General features: G+C 38.7%; 1 protein-coding gene across 2 annotated transcripts in view; it reads right to left on the bottom strand.

Annotated features, from left to right (window-relative positions):
* Positions 1 to 7,826: 7,826 nt before the first annotated feature.
* The window catches only part of STAB2 (stabilin 2), a 142,823-nt gene continuing 130,169 nt past the window's right edge, over positions 7,827 to 20,480 (bottom strand). Inside the window, exons 64-69 of one of the 2 annotated variants that reach the window (XM_070756272.1) lie at positions 18,948 to 19,067; positions 17,627 to 17,782; positions 16,215 to 16,325; positions 14,164 to 14,289; positions 12,646 to 12,759; positions 7,827 to 8,360 (exon numbers count right to left, since the gene is read on the bottom strand). In XM_070756272.1, coding sequence (XP_070612373.1) covers positions 8,322 to 8,360; positions 12,646 to 12,759; positions 14,164 to 14,289; positions 16,215 to 16,325; positions 17,627 to 17,782; positions 18,948 to 19,067 — 666 coding nt within the window. In that variant the 3' untranslated portion in view covers positions 7,827 to 8,321. The remainder of the gene's footprint in view (positions 8,361 to 12,645; positions 12,760 to 14,163; positions 14,290 to 16,214; positions 16,326 to 17,626; positions 17,783 to 18,947; positions 19,068 to 20,480) is intronic. The other variant, XM_070756273.1, reaches the window with a different exon arrangement.

A 20,480-nucleotide genomic window follows, 5' to 3' on the forward strand; every position in this document is an offset into this window, starting at 1 on the left:
TAAATATTTATTCAGCTAAAGGCTCAGCTATTAAAGCAGAAACTTTACAAGGGATGTAAAATCTCGTCATGCAGAGCTGGATAACTTATTTTTTTAATCAGAACATTAGAAAATAATTTTTAGTGGATGGGAGATTTAAATCCATGCAGAACTCAGCCATTTACGTACTATAGGGTTCCTGCTTGGGCGGAGGGTTGAACTCGATGGCCGTCATGGTCCCTTTCAACTCTAACAATCAATCAATCAATCAATCAATTAATTAATTTTCTTAGACAGCCAGGAAAAGCTGTAAGTAGAACACAATATTACATTGTTAGAGATTTCCAGCCAATGGAAATTGACAGGACAATTAGTAAAATTGGCAGTAGAAACACTGCCAATACAATACAGTAGCACCACAAGTATAGAAACAGAACAATACATCTACTAAAGTGTGCTCAGTGGGAACAGCTCTGTATGAAGAATTAATGGTAAATATAGAGTAAAGCCTTATAGCACTGGTCACTTTAGTTACAGGGGTAGGCAAAGTTGGCTCTTCTATGACTTGTGGACTTCAACTCCCAGAATTCTTAAGCCAATTATGCTAGCTCTGGAATTCTGGGAGTTGAAGTCCCCAAGTCAATAGAAGAGCCAACTTTGCCTACCCCTGCTTTAGTAGAATGTCATCATGTACTTTAAGAACTATATTTTATATATTGAGGCTGCAGTCTTGTGCTTACTTTCCTGAAGGTAACTTTCATTGAATGCAATAAAATTTTAGTAATGTATAATAGTATTATTGGCCAGTCTTCATGATAAGAGTGAAACAGTTTGTTTTAAAAGGTGAAGATTTTCTCTCTCTTTAAAATTCTTATTCTCTTTAAAATTCTTAAAAATCATGTAAGCTAAATGTTTGAGAGTTTTAAGCCAGTTCCCACTGTCCTTATGTAAGAGCCAGTTCCTTAACAAGGACTAAAACTCGTATTTGTTTTATTCACTTCTTCAGTTCAGCAGGCAACGAAAGTATATGTTATGTTGAAATCATAAATACACTATTTCTAGAATGAAAAACGGCAATACAGCCAGAAATTTCTGAAACAAAGCAGTGGAATGCAATTTTCGCGGGCATTGCAGTCCATCTATTTTGAAAATCTCGAAACATTCCTTTAAAATATATATTAAACATTTGTGTTTTAGGAAGATACTCAAAATACAACCAGAATTGTAGGAAATAATTTGGCTCCCCAAATGCTGTTTACATAAATAGTATGTATTTGAAGTTCTCAAAAGCATTTCAATGTAGACATTTGCAGCTACATATACTTCTAAATTTTTTTGTTGTGTAATTTAAGATTAGTAACTGGCATGATTCCATTCTGGCTACAAATATATGTCTTGTAATAGATGTTCAAGATAGGTGAGTGTAATTCCTGCTTTCACCTTTGCTTTCAGAGCTTAAATCCATAAACAAACAACCCTTCAGAGAAAAACTGGTTTTATTGCATTTCTGCTACTATATCAGTTCCTGTACTCTATATTTTTTGGAGCATAAGACACACCGTTTTCCCCCCTAAAAGAGGGTGGAAATGTCGGTGTGTCTTATACACTGAATACAGCCATTTTTGGCCTACTGAAGCCCTGGCCCTGTGTCCCATTTTTTGCAAAAATTGGGGGCACAGGGGGGTTGGGAGGCCTGCACAGAGGATTTGGGCTGGGGGAAGGCAAAAACACCCCTGTTTTTGAAAAAAAAAAACCAGGCAAAAAAGGGACCTTTTTTTTTTTTAAAGGAAATATTTTTGCCTTCCCCCAGCCCCCAGGAGAACTCTGCAGGCCTCCCAAACCCTCTGTGCTCCCCATTTTTGCAAAAAAGGTGAAAAACGGGATGTTTTTGCCTTCCCCAGCCCCTTTGCATACCCTGTTTTTCACAAAAACTGACCTGCTTTTCACCCGGTTTTGCAGAGGGTTTAGGAAGCCTGCAGAGTGCTCCTGGGGGCTGGGGGAAGGCAAAAAAGCCCAATTTTTGCCCATTTTCACCTGTTTTTTGCAAACATTGGGGGGGTGCCTTTCTCCAACCAGAAGCACTCTGCAGGCCTCTCAAACCCTCTATGAACATTGTGTTTTGCAAAAACTAACCCGTTTTGGGGGGAAACGGCACGCAGAAGGTTTGGAAGACTTACAGAGTGCTCCTTGGGGTTGGGGAGGACAACTTTTTTTCCTTACTTACCTCTTTGAAATCTTGGTGTGTCTTATACACCAATGCGAATTATAGTCCGAAAAATATGGTAAGTTAGTGCAAGGATCCATATATTGCTCCATAGGCTTTTCACAAGAGATTCAACCATCCAAGCCATACTTCTTCCCAAACCTCCATTTAAAAATAAATAAATAAATAAATAAATTTTTTTCACCAAAGTTACACAAACATCCATACATGTACCATATTGTCAAAACATCCATAGTTACACATTTTATATCCAAAATATCATCAACGTATCTCCTTAGTTTTGACCCTTTTATACTTTTATCTCCCATCTCCTTACCTTCTATATTTCATATTACTCCCTTCCTTCTATCTCCCTCTCTCCCTCTTTCCTATTTCCCTCCTCTCTCTTCCCCTTTCATTTCCTACCTCCTATCCTTTCCTGAGAAATCTAATCTTAATCCGATTTATGATTAGAAGATGAGTATTTCAGAAACCCTGACTTCATTCCAACATCGGAGCTATTCTTAAACTTGTATCTTTCGCTTTGTCCATATTTATATATATAATATATTCTTTTAGGTATATCTACTATTATTTTAAAGCTGCCCCCCTCCTCCTATTTTTGTCAACCTGGGTCTACCACCTTATAGTTTCCAGCTTTCTTCCAAATTAATCGCTATAACTTATCTTCCAGATATATTTATTATCTCTTATACCTAAGAACATAAGAAGAGCCATGCTGAATCAGGCCAAAGCCCATCGAGTCCAGCATTCTGTGTCACACAGTGGCCCACCAATTATACATGGGGATCTTGAGTAGAAAGATAAGGCAAGACCCTCCCTTTCCCCTGACCCCCAACAAATGGTACTCAAGGGAATCCTGCCTGCCTCAACCAACATAGAGGCAGCACATGGACATCCGTTTCAATAACCACCAATACACTTGGCACCCATGAATTTGTCTAATCCTGCCTTGAAGCTATCCAGGCTGACAACTGTCACGACCTCTTCTGGAAGTGAATTCCATAAACCAACGACCCTCTGGGTGAAGAAATATTTCCCTTTATTTGTCCTCGCTTTCTTACCTATGAGCTTTAGGGAGTGCCCCCTCGTTCTAGTATTGTGTGATAGAGAAAAGAATTTTTCTCTATCCATCTTTTCTATCTCGTGCATGATTTTATACACTTCAATCAAATCACCTCTTAAACGCTGTCTTTCAAGGCTGAAGAGAGCAAGGCGTTGTAACCAGGGAAGTGCTCCATTTCCTTGATCATTCTTGTTGCCCTTTTTTGCACCTTTTTCAGTTCCATTATATCCTTCTTGAGGTGAGGTGACCAGAACTGTACACAGTACTCCAAGTGTGGTCTCACCATCGATTTGTACAGAGGCAATACAACACTTGCTGATTTATTTTCCATTCCCTTCCTAATCATGCCAAGCATGGAATTTGCTTGTTTTACTGCTGCTGCGCACTGGGTTGACATCTTCATTGAGCTGTCCACCAAAATCTCAAGATCCCTTTCTTGGGTTGTCTCAAAAAGATTGGTCCCCATCAGTTGGTAGATATAATTGGGGCTCTTTGCCCCAATATGCATAACTGTGCACTTGTTTAGGTTAAAATGCATTTGCCACTTTGTTGCCCACTCACTCAATTTCGAGTGATCCTTTTGGACAATCAGTTTCACTTTTCACTACCGGAAACAATTTAGTGTCATCAGCAAACTTTGCTACCTCACTGTTTATTTCTACATCCAGATCATTAATGAATAAATTAAAAAGTAAAGGTCCCAAAACTGAACCTTGGGGTACACCACCTCTCACTTCTTTCCTTCCAGAGAATTGTCCATTTATTGCCACCCTTTGCTTCCTACAATTTAGCCGGTTACCAATCCAGGACAAGACCTGTCTTCTAATTCCGTGGCTGAAGAGCTTTTTTATACCTCTTAATTTTAGGCCTATTCTTCCCTCTCCTCAATTTATAACTTTACTCATCATTCATTTTTCTTTTAATTCTATCGTTTCTAGAAGCCCTAAATTTCTAAATTTTTACTAATTCTCCATATTTAAGCAGTTGAACAAATTCTATCCTTATCACTACATTTGATGCCCATAACACTGTCCTCTCTCAAAGCTCCATTTTGAATGGAAGGTTTTCATAGATTGTCCCCATCTTTTTGATATACAGTGGTACCTCATCTTACAAACGCCTCTTCTAACTAACTTTTCAAGATACGAACCTGGTGTTTAAGAGTTTTTTGCCTCTTCTTCCGAACTATTTTCACCTTACGAACCCAAGCAGCTGCTGCTGGGATGAAGGGGTTTCTTTCCCCCCCCTTATTTGAAGAAAGAAAAGGGAGGGGCTGCTTGGAGTAGGAAAGATTTTGCAGAGAACAACGTGCTTGCAAAGGCACTGAAAGGGTGTCTTTTTAAGAAAGAAAAGGGAGGAGGGGGCAGCTTGAGGGAGGAAAAATTTGCAGAGAACAACGTGCAACGGTGTCTTTTGAAGAAAGAAAAGGGAGGGGCAGCTTGGAGGAAAGATTTTGCAGAGAACAATGTGCTTGCAAAGGCACTGAAAGGGTGTCTTTTTAAGAAAGAAAAGGGAGGAGGGAGGGGCAGCTTGGGGGAGGAATTTTTTTGCAGAGAACAACGTGCTTGCAAAGGCACTGAAAGGGTGTCTTTTGAAGAAAAATGAGGGGCGCCCCCCTTGCCTTTCTTCCTTCCCACTCACCCTTTAGCTTAGCCTTGCTTCTTCCACCCGCCCCCTTTAGCTGCTCCTCCCTGCCCTCTGTTCGCCTCCCTTCTAAAGTTTGGGATTTTCCTGAAGGATTTGCACGCATTTTTTGCTTTTACATTGATTCCTATGGGAAACATTGTTTCATCTTACGAACTTTTCATCTTACTAACCTCCTCCTGGAACCAATTAAGTTCATATGATGAGGTACCACTGTATTTTGTAAAATTCCCCAATTATGCTATTGAGGGACTTGAGCTCACCCTATAGTGCTGTTGCAGTATTATACAATGTTGACAGATATTAATGCAGAATGGATTATTTTGATTGAAAGGAAGAATAATGCCAGGTTGAGTCATTACCTATCAAAATAGTTTTATCTTCATATCTTGTTGCCTAATTGTTTTGACTAACAATAGAACACTAAGCGGAAAACCCAAAGAACAGAATTAGACACAATTAGTCAAATTAGAACGAGTTCTGAAAATTGGGCATAGTGTAAAACCTTCTAAAGCTTACTCTAGCTGTCTTTGTATTAGTGTATGCTAACAAATCCTGTAAACTATGGTAGTGATTGTGAGCATTCCAGCTCCACATGCTAAACATTTTGAGATTTGCTTTAAAGAAGGATTCTTTTAAAGCAAAATAAATTTTAATTTCTTTGTGTAAAGTACTACTTGCTGCTACAGTTTTTTTTAAAATGACAAATATTGTAAAAAATGTGCATGAAAAGTGACTGTGGAAAGCCTTTAATATAGAGCTGCAAAATATCTTAAGAGAATGTAATGTTTTGTGTCCTTATTCTGATGTAATTTTGAAATTTTAAAGCACACTTGAATGATAAAACTTCTCATTTGCAATTACTTTGCTTGTTGTTGATTTTTGTCATTATGCTCCACCTGAATACCAAAAGTGAGACGGGTTCACTTGTCAACAACTTTGAAGCCAACAAGGAAAACATCTGATTCTTAAGCTGAAACTTTGTTATTGGAAAAATATTTTCATACGTACAAAAATAACTCTCAAATAATGCAGCGTTAACTTATAAACTAAATAAATATTTTTCTACGTTCATTTATTGTAATTTGGATGGAAGTCGGTGGAAGGTTTTAAAGTAGAAAGCTGGTCAATGGCAGGGGAAGGAAAAGACCAGTGAAAACATTGCGTACTTGAAGGGAATAAGTGTGGAATATGTAAATTGAATTTATAGTTGATGGTTTTGATAATTAATGTCTGTTTCAATAAGGTACCAAAAATAAATATGAGTGAGTTCTACAAATATTAGTTTAAAAAAAATTCTACGAGTAGAATGGATGCAAATATGCTGCTTTAAAATTACTGCTTTGAAGCATGACTTTTATTTATTCATTCATTCATTCATTCATTCATTCATTCGATTTTTATGCCACCCTTCTCCTTAGACTCAGGGCGGCTTACAACATGTTAGCAATAGCACTTTTTAACAGAGCCAGCCTATTGCCCCCACAATCCGGGTCCTCATTTTACCCACCTCGGAAGGATGGAAGGCTGAGTCAACCTTGAGCCGGTGTTGAGATTTGAATCGCTGACCTCCAGATCTATAGTCAGCTTCAGTGGCCTGCAGTACAGCACTCTACCTGCTGCGCCACCCCGGCTCTATTATGAACACACAGTACATGTTTTAATTTCTCTAACCAATGCTGCTAAGGTTGTTTTGTTATCTAAAAGAAGATGTTAATGTAAGTTTGATGGATGAAAGACTTCTCAAAGCTGCTAACAAAAGACTTAGAAGTAGTAATTGTTTGGGGGGAAACTATTCTTGGTAGTTAATTTTGTTCAATATCAGGTAAAATGTTCTTTTAAAAAAGTTTTGGATTCATTGAAACTATATAAAGTGCTTCTACACATAGTGTGTTATTCATCAAGATCAACATTAGAATAAGTAGATGAATTTGTCTAGCTTGGTATAATGTTATGAACGGTGGGAGAACGGGGTGATGCTTAGCAGGTACTAGCAAATATATAATTGCTAGTCTGTGACCTACTTTAAGAAATTAATATTCATTAGAAGAAGCCATAATGGTGATATCTGTACACACTGTTCATTTTTGTTATATTGAACTGAAAATTTTCCTATAGCAGGAAAAGGTTATTTTTTTGTGTGGTAAAACTAGAAGAGATAGAATCAAGAATGAAGTTGGAAAATGAAGGAAGAATGAATATGAAATGAGTATAGAGTGGTACCTCTACCTACCAACGCCTCTACTTACGAACTTTTCTAGATAAGAACCGGGTGTTCAAGATTTTTTTGCCTCTTCTCAAGAACCCTTTTCCACTTACAAACCCGAGCCTCCGAAACTGTAACCGGAAAAGGCAGGGAGAAGCCTCTGTGGGGCCCCTCTAGGAATCTCCTGGGAGGAAACAGGAGTGGAAAAGTCAGGGAGAAACCTCTGTGGGGCCTTTCTATGAATCTCCTGGGAAGAAACAAGGCCGGAAAAGGCAGGGAGAAACCTCCGTGGGGCCTCTCTAGGAATCTCCTGGGAGGAAACAGGGCCAGAAATGGTGGGGAGAAGCCTCCTTGGGGCCTCTCTAGGAATCTCCTGGGAGGAAACAGGGCCTCCACCCTCCCTGGGGTTTCCCCAATCACACACATTATTTGCTTTTACATTGATTCCTATGGGAAAAATTGCTTCTTCTTAGAAACTTTTCTGCTTAAGAACCTGGTCACGGAACGAATTAAGTTTGTAAGTAGAGGTACCACCGTATTGGGGGTAGTTTATGAATGAGAATCAATTGCAAACAAGAAGGTGACATGGGCCCTTTTTAATTCTCTGGGTATGATGGAAGCAAGGGGATTTGCAAGGTTTCATGGATGTATGTAGAAATCTAAAAAGCCATTCTTCTCAAATGTCTCATAAAATCTTACAATTAAGATTGCACTATTATAAAATATAGTCTTTAATATTTTCAAAGCAGCTTATCCAACATTTCTACAATTCATTGTGTTAAACACACAAATTTTAAATGTGGGGTGTGTTTTTTTCAACCTGGAAATATGCAGTAAATCATTTAAAAACATTTAGATTAAAAAAAAATACCATTCCTTTAATGACAAGTTCGTAACAACTCAAACAGCATAGCTATACCTCAATCTTTTATAAAATGAAATGCTTTTTTGTAACGTTAATTACTTGTGGAATATATGGAAGAGAACAAAAATGAAAACAGTGATATTAGGATCTGCATAACTAAAATGACAGCAATATTTTCTAAAGAAATTAAACAACATTCAGTTTTCTTAGGAATTTTCTTAGGAATGATGTTCTTCAATGGCCCTTCCCTGAACCATATGTGTCGCCTTGTATCTTCATTATCCAGTAGGAAAACACTTTCTCCGATGAAGAAGAAATGATTTTATTAGAAATCGTTTTAGGAATCACTGCTCACCAACTGCTGCTCATCAGAAACCTGTTTTAAAAAAAAGATTATAAACATTTATGAATAATGCTCTAAAATTTGTTGGCAAAGTAGTTAGCAATATATTACCAATGAACAGAGGGGTTACTTTCACTCTAAAATTATTTTAATTAGTGCTTTCAAAGACCTGATAAAGCAGTTATGTAGCAACCCAAAGAGCAAAAGCCATTATTCAGACAGCAAACATTATTGAACAGGAAACACTACTAAGACATTGAAGGTTCTGTTAATAAACAACTGTGAAGTTGGCTCTGGCCTGGATATAGAGTTGATAACATATTTAGTATTTCAGGTCATAGACTGGATTACACTGTAGACTAGTTGCAGAGGATGTACTTTAGGTGCAGACTCAAAAGAGAGGATGGTCAGGTTCAAACATTGCACCAAATACAGGTGAAAGTAAAAAAATTAGAATAGTGTGCAGAAGTTCATTGATTTCAGTAATCCAACTTAAAAGGTGTTGCGGTTAGCTCTGGCCCAGCTCCTGCCCCAAGGACTGTCTTCGGAGAGGGGCAGCATACAAATCTAAGTAATAAATAAATAAATCCACATGCTGCAGGCCTGTTTTGCCCCCGGTGGAATCTGCTGATGAAGGCTCCTCTGACCAAGAAGACATGAATGACAGGGAGGAGGAGAGTGTGGCAGACAGCTCAGAAGGAGATCAATTATCTAGCTCCTCCTTGGATTCAGAACAAGAGTTAATGATACAGCCAAGCATGCGGAGAGCGATGCATAGGCAGCAACAACTGAGAGATTATTATCAAAGAAAATGAGGCCACCTTGGTTGGGTGGGGCTGTGGTAATTAGTGGGGCTGCTATAAATAGCAGCCTGTGGGTTTGGCCATTGTGGAGGATTATCTGATCTTTGTGTTTCGTGACTGCTTTACTGACTTTGACTTTTTGTGTGCTGATTTTTCCCTCCTTTGAAACTAAACCAGGGCAAAGTGCGTTTCACTTTGTGAAAGAAGAAGGATTGTGAATTGCCTCACAGCTGCAAGCTAAGTATCACAGAACTGATAAGGGACTTGTACAAATTACCAGTTTGTTTGGAGACGAGTGCTCTTTGCTATACCAAAAGAGGGCTTAGGTTAAGTGAATTTTCATTATAAAGAACATTGTTTTGAATTTTCAAATGTGTGTGTGTCTGAAATTTGTACCTGTGAATTTTTGGGAGGAGTCTACCAGAGAGCCCGACAGAACAAAAGGTGAAACGTAGTATATGAGAGAGAGACTCATTACATGCAAAGCAAGATAGTTCAAGCCATAATTTGTCATAATCGTGATGTTTGTCATAATTGTGATGATTATGGGGTATAGCTCATGAAAACCCCAAATCCACAATCTCAGAAAATTAAAATATTGCATGCAATCAATAATATAAGACCTCTGAAAAGTATAAGCTTGCATATGTACTCAGTACTTGATTTGGGCCCCTTTTGCAGCATTTACTGCCTCAATGCGGTGTGGCATGGAAGCTATCGGCCTGTGGCACTGCAGTGGTGTTATGGAAGACCGGGATGCTTCAATAGCGGCCTTCAGCTCTTTTGAATTGTTCGGTCTCATGTCTCCAATCTTTTTCTTTGGAATGCCCCATAGATTCTCTCTATGGGGTCCAAGTCAGGTGAGTTTGCTGGCAAATCAAGCAAAGTAATCCCATTGTCATTGAACCATGTTTTGGTGCTTTTGGCATTTATTTATTATTTATTTATTACTTGGATTTGTATGCCGCCCCTCTCCGAAGACTCGGGGCGGCATTGTAGGCGGGTGCCAAGTCCTACTGGAAAATGAACTCAGCATCCCCGTAAAGCTCGTCTATGGAAGGAAGCATGAAGTGCTCCAAAATCCCCGGGTAGACGGCTGTGTTCCATGAAGTAGAGATGCTCCCTTCCTTCCTACCCCTCCCTCCTCCATTCCTGGTTTTACTTACCCCCAGGGGCAACGGGGGCGGCAAGCTGGGGGCTTTGCTGCGCTCACTGCCGGCGTCTCCCTTGGTGGCGGCGGCAGCACCAGTGCTCAGGGTCAGGGCAGGGGAAGGGGAAGCTCAAGGCAAGAGGGATCCAGGCCAGGACTTGAAGCCGGGATTCCAGGCCGGTCAGCTGGGAGGTTGGACACTACCACTAAGGGAGACGGCTTAGGTGGGTGGGGGAAGAAGAGGCAGTGGCGGGCAGCAGTAAGGCTCAGCTTCAAGTGGAGCGTACCAACGCTCCGAGAATGAAAGGGGAGGGATCGGGATGGTGAGCTTTTATTTAAAGGCTGGGGGGAAAGGAGGAGGAGAGTTAAAACGCACAGTATTGTATAGCGAAAGTCAAGGGACCACTGTACATCAATTATTTTCCAGTCTTCACAGTTCCCCAGTGCTCCAGGATCTTTGAAAGATATATACTGCTCAAAAAAAATATGAAGGGAACACTCAAATAACACATCCTAGATCTGAATGAATGAAATATTCTCATTGAATAGTTTGTTCTGTACAAAGTTGAATGTGCACAACAGCATGTGAAATTGATTATTAATCAGTGTTGCTTCCTAAGTGGACCGTTGGATTTCACAGAAGTTTGATTTACTTGGAGTTATATTGTGTTGTTAAAGTGTTATTTTTTTGAGCAGCGAAGTTCAGTGATTTTGAGACCTCGTCTACCAGTTCCTTCAGTACCTTGGGATGTAATCCAACTGGTCCTTTGAACTCATTTACCATTTTCTTCCCTATTTTAACTTGTGCTCCTAATCTGTGTGTTGTGGTGGTGTTTTTCATAGGTTGGACTCTATTTTTCCTTTATGTAAAGATAGTTGCAAACAAAATGAGCTAAGTAGTTCTGCTTTCTCCTGTTGCTTGTCATCTCATTTTATTTATTTTTTCATTTATATATATTTTATATAAATGGAGTAGAAACCACAGAGTCAGGTAGTGCATTTCAGGCGTTGATTACTCTATTTTGTCTTTCAATTTTATTAGAGAGTTCTTTGTGCAGCCATGCTGGTTTCTTTTGAGAGCTGTTATTTTTCTTCTTCATTGGCATTGTGCCAGACTGGGCTTTTATAATCTCACTTTTCAAATTTCCCCGGCTTTTTGAGTTTTCCCCTTGAAGATTCTTATCCATGGAACCCTTCCCAAGCTTTCTCTAAGTTTATTGAAATTAGCTCTCTTGAAGTCCAAGACTCTAGTTTGACTTTGTTCTATTGCTTGTGCTTGTGTAATGTTGAATTCCAATATTGTATGATCACTTGCCCCACAAGGTTCCTATATCTTGAACACCTACCATTTCACCTCTTGTTAGTGAGAATTAAGTCCAATATAGCTGATCATCTTGTACTTTTCTCTTTGCCTGCTAGGTTTAACATAGAAAAAGACCTCATGATCCATCTAGTCTGCCCTTACACTATTTTCTGTATTTTATCTTAGGATGGATCTATGTTTATCCCAGGCATGTTTAAATTCAGTTACTGTGGATTTATCTACCACGTCTGCTGGAAGTTTGTTCCAAGGATCTATTACTCTTTCAGTAAAATAATATTTTCTCATGTTGCTTTTGATCTTTCTCCCAACTAACTTCAGATTGTGTCCCCTTGTTCTTGTGTTCACTTTCCTATTAAAAACACTTCCCTCCTGGACCTTATTTAACCCTTTAACATATTTAAATGTTTCAATCATGTCCCCCCTTTCCCTTCTGTCCTCCAGACTATACAGATTGAGTTCATTAAGTCTTTCCTGATACGTTTTATGCTTAAGGCCTTCCACCATTCTTGTAGCCTGTCTTTGGACCCGTTCAATTTTGTCAATATCTTTTTGTAGGTGAGGTCTCCAGAACTGAACACAGTATTCCAAATGTAGTCTCACCAGCACTCTATATAAGGGGATCACAATCTCCCTCTTCCTGCTTGTTATACCTCTAACTATGCAGCCAAGCATCCTACTTGCTTTCCCTACCGCCTAACTGCACTGTTTATTAAGACCCTGTTGGATCTTCCATTTAGTGCAGAGTTTGTCTCCCAGTTATAGGTGCTTAATACTGTATTATCTTTGATGTCACAGATAGAGTTGTGGTGTGTGTGTATCACCTTATGGTACCAGTGCATGCTAATTCAAAGGGGATAACAAAAAGGAATAAAATACAAAAAACAAAAACATCCCATGCTATGCCCTGATAGTTCTGTTATTAAAAGAAGATAAAATCAGGTGGTCAGTTAAGTCGAAGCCACAAAGTTTTGTTTTAGAATCCAAATTCTGGCTTCCGATATATTTGGAAGAAAACCCTACCCCATCAGAATAAATACTTACCAAAAATGGATCATAAGGAGGATCTGGTGGAGGAGCTGATGAGCTTTCATAATTGGGATTTGAGAGGTTGGTTGATGGTGCTTTGTCCATAGTTACATCAATATCATCTTTTTCCTATGTGATGTTTTAAGAGAATAGTTTATGTTCAGATTCATTGCAAAGAAAGCCACTTTGGTGTAGTACTTATATACATTGGCTAGAAGGCATTGGGAAATTGAGAGACCATTGATTCTAATCCTGCCTTTGGCATAAACCAGATGGGTGACCTATGATCTATCTCAGTCATAGAAAGAAGCCAATGGGAAGCCATTTCCAAAAAAGGCCAAACAGTTACCAGAAGTCAAGATGACTGGAGGACATAAAAAAAAGCAAAGCAAACAAGGAAGTCAGAACTATTGGTTGTATTTATAAGTTATTTAAATACTAGGGATTGATTGCACTAAACCAGTAGTTCCAAACCTCTGGTCCCCGAACCACTGGAGGGCCATGAGGGTTTGAAGAAATTTTATGATTTAAATTTTGAATTAAGTCTTGGTGGTCCGTGCCATATTCCATGGCCCCAAAAGGTATTTAAAGGTCCGTGGTCAGTGTAGGGCTGCAAAAATTTTTACTACCACACTGTGGGTGTGGCTTTGTGGGTGTGGCTTGCTGGCCATGTGACCAGGCGGGAGTGGCTTGATGATCATGTGACCGGGGGATGGCTTAAAGGTCATGTGATTGGCTTAAAGGTGGCCAACTTGACATCACTCACGTCAAGGGTTTGTGTTAAGATTAGAGTTAGGGTGCCTAGCCTCTCCTCGCCTCAAAGACATACAATTTCCCTCTTTATTTACTATTACTGAACATCCAAAATATACTATTTAATTCCATGTATATATGCCACAGGCACACAAAAATGTATATATTATCTACTATATAAATTCTATGTATATGTATACACACACATGGTGACTCAAGGAGGCTTACAGAATATAAAAAACACATTTACAAACAGTACAACTAATAAAAATTAAATAAATCAATGTAATAAAATTACCCCCCAACTTTCACCCTAGCAACAGACGATCACTCAAGCCATTTAATGGGCTCCATCCTGTTTTGGGTTTCCCAGGCCTGCTGGCAGAACCAAGTCTTGAGTGCCTTCTGAAAGAGTATTAGAGTGGGGGCCATTCTAATCTCTGGGGAAATGATGCTCCAGAGAGAGGGAGCCACCACCGAGAAGGCCCATCTGAAGTCCCGTTAGGTTTATCTCCCTTAGGGATGGGACCCGCAGCATTCCCTGCCTCTCCACTCTGATGGGTCAGGTAGATGTTACCAGTAAGAGACGGTCCCTCAGATATATGTGTGTGGATGGATAGATAGATAGATAGATCTAGATGTCTGTCTGTCCGTCTGTTTACCTACCTACTTACTTACCTACCTACTTACATACATACATACATACATACATACATACATGTACACTCATGTTTTGTGATTGTTTTAAAAGTCCATTTATGGTACTATGCTTTTTCTTACCCTGAAAAGTTGGAATTGAATGGGTCGGTTCTTAAATCTGAAGTATGAATATCCAACCAAAGCAATGATTCCGATGACCAGAATAATTGCAAAGAATATTCCTGTACCAGCTCCAGGATGTAGAGCCTTGAATTGAGACAAAGAAGCCAAATAGATAATAGTTAGGAAGTATATTTAAATATTTCACAAATTCTAGAGGGAAAGACAAGTTACTGTGTTTTAAGATGCAAAACAGAACATGGCATCACATGGTATTTTAAAATAGAAACATAGAAACATAGAAGTCTGACGGCAGAAAAAGACCTCATGGTCCGTCTAGTCTGCCCTTATACTATTTTCTGTATTTTATCTTAGGATGGATATATGTTTATCCCAGGCATGTTTAAATTCAGTTACTGTGGATTTATCTACCACGTCTGCTGGAAGTTTGTTCCAAGGATCTACTACTCTTTCAGTAAAATAATATTTTCTCACGTTGCTTTTGATCTTTCCCCCAACTAACTTCAGATTGTGTCCCCTTGTTCTTGTGTTCACTTTCCTATTAAAAACACTTCCCTCCTGAACCTTATTTAACCCTTTAATATATTTAAATGTTTCGATCATGTCCCCCCTTTTCCTTCTGTCCTCCAGACTATACAGATTGAGTTCATTAAGTCTTTCCTGATACGTTTTATGCTTAAGACCTTCCACCATTCTTGTAGCCCGTCTTTGGACCCGTTCAATTTTGTCAATATCTTTTTGTAGGTGAGGTCTCCAGAACTGAACACAGTACTCCAAATGTGGTCTCACCAGCACTCTATATAGCGGGATCATAATCTCCCTCTTCCTGCTTGTTATACCTCTAGCTATGCAGCCAAGCATCCTACTTGCTTTCCCTACCGCCTGACTGCACTGTTTGGATCCAATGTATTGTGACACAGAATTTGGTACGTTAACCCAGGATGAAAGACCAATGTCATTTTTAAAGCAATCCAGGTTTTTTTAAATATCTGTATGTCCCCAAGGCATATAACCTATAGCTCTAGAAATGCTTATTCCATCCCCTATACAAAAAGTGTTGAGTAAGACCATAAGACTAGGGGTCTCCAACCTTGGCAACTTTAAGACCTGTGGACTTCAACTCCCTTTTTGCTACGAAGGGGAACTATGGTAAAGACATGCATATAGGAAATGTATACTAATTTACCTTAAATTACCTAATTTAAGAATACAGTAGAACCACTGGTCACAAACACTTCTGACCATGGATCAAATCAGCTTCCAACCAATCCTCCCCCCCCCCATGGCTGATTCCCCCCCCCCCTTTTTGTCTATCTTAGAGAAACAGAGAAACAACAAACAAATAATATTTTTTAAATAAATCAATAACTTGTTCACCACATCTTGAAAGCTCAAAAAATGTTTCTAATGAAGGAGGTTCAAAAAGAGGAGATGGTAGTTTTACTTGTGTTGTTTTCCAAGTACTTTCATGATTGTCCTGAAGCTGGGTTCTTCATTTTTTTAATCTCCAGAAGATTTAAGGTCCACAAACCAAGAGTTCTTCCATGGCAAGATGCATATCTATATGTCCCCGAGGCACATAACCTATAGCTCTATGCATATTCCATCCCCTATACAAAAAGTGTTGAATAAGACCATCAGACCAGGAGTCTCCAACCTTGGCAACTTTAAGACTTGTGGACTTCAACTCCCAGAATTCCTCAGCTAGCAAAGCAAAGGAATTCTGGGAGTTGAAGTCCACAGCTCTTAAACTTGCCAAGGTTGGAGACTCCTGCATCAGACCTATCTCCAGAAGATGAAGGAATGTTTACATAACAGAAGAGGAAAGTTATATTGTCATTTGAAGTTCAATTTTAAATTAAAATCTAATCCTGCTATTCCGATTCTGAATTAAGGCCCCAAAATGGCACTTAAGCCAAGAATGACCAAGTGCCCCAATATAGTTTTTCCTTCTTGACATGCTCAACCAAGCCTGCTCCCAAAAGAAATATTCATTCACAGGTTTTTGCACTCCATTCAAAAAGATACATTTCTACATGCAAAGCACTTACAGAGGTTGCAGGAGGTGCTTTTAGTGATGCTTCAATAACATGGATGACCCCATTGGAGGCAATAATGTCCCATTCACGGATAGCTTTACCATTCACATACTTGCTAGTCATCTGGAAAAAAAATAATAACTTGAGCCACAACATAATGAACATATTATATGATCTTAATGAACTCAATCTGTATAGTCTGGAGGACAGAAGGAAAAGGGGGGACATGATCGAAACATTTAAATATATTAAAGGGTTAAATAAAGTCCAGGAGGAAAGTGTTTTTAATAGAAAAGTGAACACAAGAACAAGGGGACACAATCTGAAGTTAGTTGGGGGAAAGATCCAAAGCAACATGAGAAAATATTATTTTACTGAAAGAGTAGTAGATCCTTGGAACAAACTTCCAGCAGACGTGGTAGATAAATCCACAGTAACTGAATTTAAACATGCCTGGGATAAACATATATCCATCCTAAGATAAAATACAGAAAATAGTATAAGGGCAGACTAGATGGACCATGAGGTCTTTTTCTGCCGTCAGACTTCTATGTTTCTATCTTACTAAAATACTTAGCTGTAACAAAACTGATATTTACAGTGTGTAGATCTTTTGTATGTCATCTGCTTTGTTTATGTAAACTACTCCTGCCTACAAAATTCACCCTTTTTGTGGTGTTGGACATTAGCCCCCCAAACATAGTTCCCTCTAAGCTGAGCAGTGAGCAATCGCTCACTTAAAAATCATCATCAACTCAGAGTTTTTCAAACCTGCCCAGAAGCCGAGAAGGAAAGAGTGAGAGCGAAGGAGAGAGAGAGGAAGAGAGGAAGAGAGAGAAACAGATAGAAGAAAGAGAGGAAGGAAAAGAGAAAGGAAAAAAAGGGAGTAAGGAAGAGAGAAAGAAAATCAAAATCTAGTTTGAAACTAGCTCAACTATTTAAGTGGCATTTTGATATTGATAGAGTTGCCCTATTATGAGCTCACTGTTATAGACACACAGTACAGTATTTTATTTTGAAATTCTCTGAGGCAAAACAGGGTGGGTTTTTTATTTATTTATTTATTTGTTTGTTTGTTTACTTACTTACTTACTTATTTATTTATTTATTTATTTAATATTTCTGTGCCGCCCAGTCCCGAAGGGACTGCCGCTCAGACACTATACTTTTCCGCCCACCCCCAAAAAAAAATTAGAGGGAACACTGCCCCCAAAAAGACTAAAAAAATACTGTATATGCTAGCCTATGACTGTAATAAAAATTTGAAAGGCTATTTCTCTCCCTGAAGACTTTTATTAATGTCAAATTTATATCAGAATTCCTCAGCTTTCGCTTTTCGTTCTTTTGGAGGAAGAAAAATATCTATGCAACTCACATCAAACTGTATCCTTATTGAGCAGCATATTGATGAACAAACCACCTACCTTTTTAGTGAATGAAATCTGCTCCTGGTTTTCTTCTTGGTGTGTAATTAACAGACTTTCCCCTATTCTGCTTTGGAGAGTTGTTCCATTGGCCAAATCTTCATAATATGTAGTGTTCTTGGTTAGATGATATTCAATGTCTCTTCCAGAGAGTGTCTTAAATCAGGAAAAAAATAACAATGTCCACAATCAAAATGGCAGCATTTCACAGCTGATAGCTTTTTCCCTCCATTTTTAAATTCGAGAGCTATCATGGGCCTTCCTAAATATGCCCATGTCACACCAACACTCCGCAGTCTGCATTGGTTGCCGATCGGTTTCCGGTCACAATTCAAAGTGTTGGTTATGAGCTATAAAGCCCTTCATGGCATCGGACCAGAATATCTCTGGGACCTTCTTCTGCCGCACGAATCCCAGCGACCAGTTAGGTCCCACAGAGTTGGCCTTCTCCGGGTCCCATCGACTAAACAATGTCGTTTGGCAGGACCCAGGGGAAGAGCCTTCTCTGTGGCGGCCCTGACCCTCTGGAACCAACTCCCCCCAGATATCAGAGTTGCCCCCATCCTCCTCACCTTTTGTAAGCTCCTTAAAACCCACCTCTGTCGTCAGGCATGGTGGAATTGAGATATTCCCTTCCCCTTATTCTTATAAAATTTATGCATGGTATGTCTGTATGTATGATTGGTTTCTTAAATTGGGTTTTTTTACATTACTTTTAATATTAGATTTGTTCATATTGTCTTTCTACTGTTGTTAGCTGCCCCGAGTCTATGGAGAGGGGTGGCATACAAATCTAATAAATAAATAAATAATAAATTCAAGGTTGGTGCCTTAACTTTGCATCTAAAAATGAATAGTTTTATTCCATAAATTATATGGAGTACATTTTCTACTCTGTCTAAAACAAGTCCAAATAGTTGGTGTTATAAGAGCTCAATTTCAATTGAAAGGATTTAGTTAAAATGAAATGAGATGGAGCCTGCTGGATTTTAAAGGAGAGGCCAGCGAATATATAAGAGGTTTGCATAATGACTGTGGGTCAGACTGTATATTATTAGTATTTTTACAAACCAAAATCTCTAATCATCTCATCAGAAATTTGCTTTATCACTTTCATAAATTCAATATATGTTCTACCCACGTTATGAAAAACAGCGAGAAACAGGCAAAATTTTAGGATATCTGGTTTAATTTCATAAATTGATGCCATAAGCCTCAGGAACAATGAGAATTCAAAAACAGCAGAAAAATTAACATTACTTTCCACAATCGTCCTATTTAATCTGGAGTTGGCAAGGAAAACACGACTTTTTCCATTTACCTCATTCTTCCTCAAGCCATCATTGTTTGGTACAAACAAGGTTGCTTTAACGGAGAGATTTGTGAGGTACTTCATGAACTCTTGGCCTTTCCTTGAGGTATTTGAATAAGAATAAATCTCCTGTGAAGATAGTAAATTGTGATAATAAATCATTATGACATATATTTATTCTGCTATGATAAGAATCTTGCAAAATAATTAGCTTCCTGAGAGAAGACAAGAATGCACAATAAATAAGTAATGCTTCTGAGATATTTGATGAAACCCTCATATTCTCCTTGTATGAAAGGTTCCAAAATGTATTTCTCAATGACACATATTTAAATCAGGCTTGGCTTTGTCCTTTAGAAATGGAAAACTCTGTTTTTTAGGACAGTTGCTGAAAGGACAATGGGAAAAGTTAAATCACACTCTTCTAGTAGAGTAAGACCACTGAAAGAAGGCATGTAGTATGCAGTTTCAGACTGAAGCTTTCACAGATAACTGTACTGCTCAAAAAAATAAAGGGAACACTTAAACAACACAATATAACTCCAAGTAAATCAAACTTCTGTGAAATCAAACTGTCCACTTAGGAAGCAACACTGATTGACAATCAATTTCGCCTGCTGTTGTGCACATTCAACTTTGTACGGAACAAAGTATTCAATGAGAATGTTTCATTCATTCAGATATTATTAGAAACATAGAAACATAGAAGACTGACGGCAGAAAAAGACCTCATGGTCCATCTAGTCTGCTCTTATACTATTTTCTGTATTTTATCTTAGGATGGATATATGTTTATCCCAGGCATGTTTAAATTCAGTTACTGTGGATTTACCAACCACGTCTGCTGGAAGTTTGTTCCAAGGATCTACTACTCTTTCAGTAAAATAATATTTTTTCATGTTGCCTTTGATCTTTCCCCCAACTAACTTCAGATTGTGTCCCCTTGTTCTTGTGTTCACTTTCCTATTAAAAACACTTCCCTCCTGAACCTTATTTAACCCTTTAACATATTTAAATGTTTCGATCATGTCCCCCCTTTTCCTTCTGTCCTCCAGACTATACAGATTGAGTTCATTAAGTCTTTCCTGATACGTTTTATGCTTAAGACCTTCCACCATTCTTGTAGCCCGTCTTTGGACCTGTTCAATTTTGTCAATATCTTTTTGTAGGTGAGGTCTCCAGAACTGAACATAGTACTCCAAATGTGGTCTCACCAGCGCTCTATATAAGGGGATCACAATCTCCCTCTTCCTGCTTGTTATACCTCTAGCTATGCAGCCAGGCATCCTCCTTGCTTTTCCTACTGCTTTTCCTAGGAATTAATAATTCCTTATTAATTAATTATAACTTAATTATAGTTCATAAAATCATATACCAAAATGTCCTACCTGTTAACGACTACTTCACCTTCAACCGCAACAATACACGAGCACGAAATCGATTTAAACTAAATGTCAACCACTCCAAACTTGACTGCAAAAAATACGACTTCAGCAACAGAGTAATCAATGCCTGGAATGCACTACCTAGATTCTGTGGTTT

The sequence above is a fragment of the Erythrolamprus reginae genome, chromosome 6 (genome assembly GCF_031021105.1).
Source record: "Erythrolamprus reginae isolate rEryReg1 chromosome 6, rEryReg1.hap1, whole genome shotgun sequence".
Classification (NCBI taxonomy): domain Eukaryota; kingdom Metazoa; phylum Chordata; class Lepidosauria; order Squamata; family Dipsadidae; genus Erythrolamprus; species Erythrolamprus reginae.